At 53.1% G+C, this 1,347-nt stretch overlaps 1 protein-coding gene across 1 annotated transcript in view; it reads right to left on the bottom strand.

Moving 5' to 3' along the window:
• Positions 1 to 505: 505 nt before the first annotated feature.
• The window catches only part of NGA_0469800 (uncharacterized protein), a gene marked incomplete at its 5' end in the record, with an annotated part of 980 nt that continues 138 nt past the window's right edge, over positions 506 to 1,347 (bottom strand). Inside the window, 2 exons of the mRNA XM_005853723.1 lie at positions 506 to 1,077; positions 1,222 to 1,289. Of these exons, the coding sequence (XP_005853785.1) occupies positions 892 to 1,077; positions 1,222 to 1,289 (254 nt within the window). The 3' untranslated portion in view covers positions 506 to 891. The remainder of the gene's footprint in view (positions 1,078 to 1,221; positions 1,290 to 1,347) is intronic.

Below are 1,347 nucleotides of genomic sequence, written 5' to 3' on the forward strand. Positions count from 1 at the left end.
AAAAAACACACATATACCAAGGATCATGCCAGGACAGGGAGGAAGGGACCGTGTGAAGTAAAATATGGCCTTGTGAAGTGTCAAATCACCTTGCCAACCCATTCTCGACCGCGCGGACTGAAGAGCATCTCGTAGATCCAAAAAATGACCCCGCGCACTGAAAAAGTCATTCCATGCACTCAAATACGGCCCTTCCAATACGAAAAATGGCCATGCAACATCGAACGACATATCAAGCCTCTGTATTGTTCGCTGTCGATGCGTTTGTTTTTTAAAGAGGCCTGGCGACAGTGAAAGTCAACAAGGCAAGGTCCATGTTGGTTTGCTGTGGCTTCCCCACACTATGGTGGTCACGCACCGTGTGGAGAGAAAGCGGCGAGGAATACTGTTGATGACAGAATGGCAGAAAAGTGACGTCTGTACGCCTTTGGGAGACAACTCTTGATGGAGGCCACGCTTTCCCCTTACATAGAAAAAAAGAAAAAAATCTCGGCGGTATTCAGCACGGAGAGATGTCGAGCATGGTGATCAAGCCATGATGCCAGCCAGAAAAGGCCTTCGATGGCGTGAACATCTCGATTGGCATTATTTTGGGAGGTCGCTTTCTGCCTTATATGACAACAAAGGCCGTGACCTCTGCAAGCGAAGAGGCGTCGGTATTGTCACGGCATGCGAGGCACACAACATCAAGAGACTCTTCGGCTCAGTGAACGTACATTTCACTTTAACCGCTTCCATGCGCAGCGGGGTCATCAGAGAGCCCTTGTGTATCTCCCACGTCCCTGCCCTGTGGCCCAAGTCCCTTTTTTCTCCTCTGTTTCCGTCGGGCGCTCATGCCTTGGGAGACCCTCCCTCCCCTTCTCCCCTCCCTCCAAAGCCCAAGTACTCCCTTCATTTACAGCCAGCACTTTCCTTCGTGGGGGCCTGTGTGACCGGGTTTGTTCCCTTCAGCGTCGGATTCTTGCAGAGCTCCCTCAAGTTAAATTCTCCCATGTACGTGTCGGTGAAATCGCTGTCCGTTAAATCCGCGCCGACAAAGGAGGTACCGGAGAGCACAGCGTTGCTAAAAATGGAGCCCTGCCGGTCAGGGGTGGTGCTCTATGCGTCAGCCATGCATGGTAAAGCACTCGTCCCTTGGACAACGGCCATCCGGTCAAGTCCGGCGTGCCAGATTCTTCCCTTCTTCCCCTCCCCTCCCTCGATCCCTCCCTCCCTCCGTACCTTCAGGTTCGACCCGTCGAACGAGACACGATCGACGACCGCGTTACTGAAATCTGCGCCTTCGAAATCTGCAGCCTGGAGGTTCCCAAAACAAGAGCGGGTAAGGCCAGAGGAAAGGAAGGGGGG

The sequence above is a fragment of the Nannochloropsis gaditana genome (assembly GCF_000240725.1).
Source record: "Nannochloropsis gaditana CCMP526 unplaced genomic scaffold scaffold767, whole genome shotgun sequence".
In the NCBI taxonomy this organism is placed as follows: Eukaryota; class Eustigmatophyceae; order Eustigmatales; family Monodopsidaceae; genus Microchloropsis; species Microchloropsis gaditana.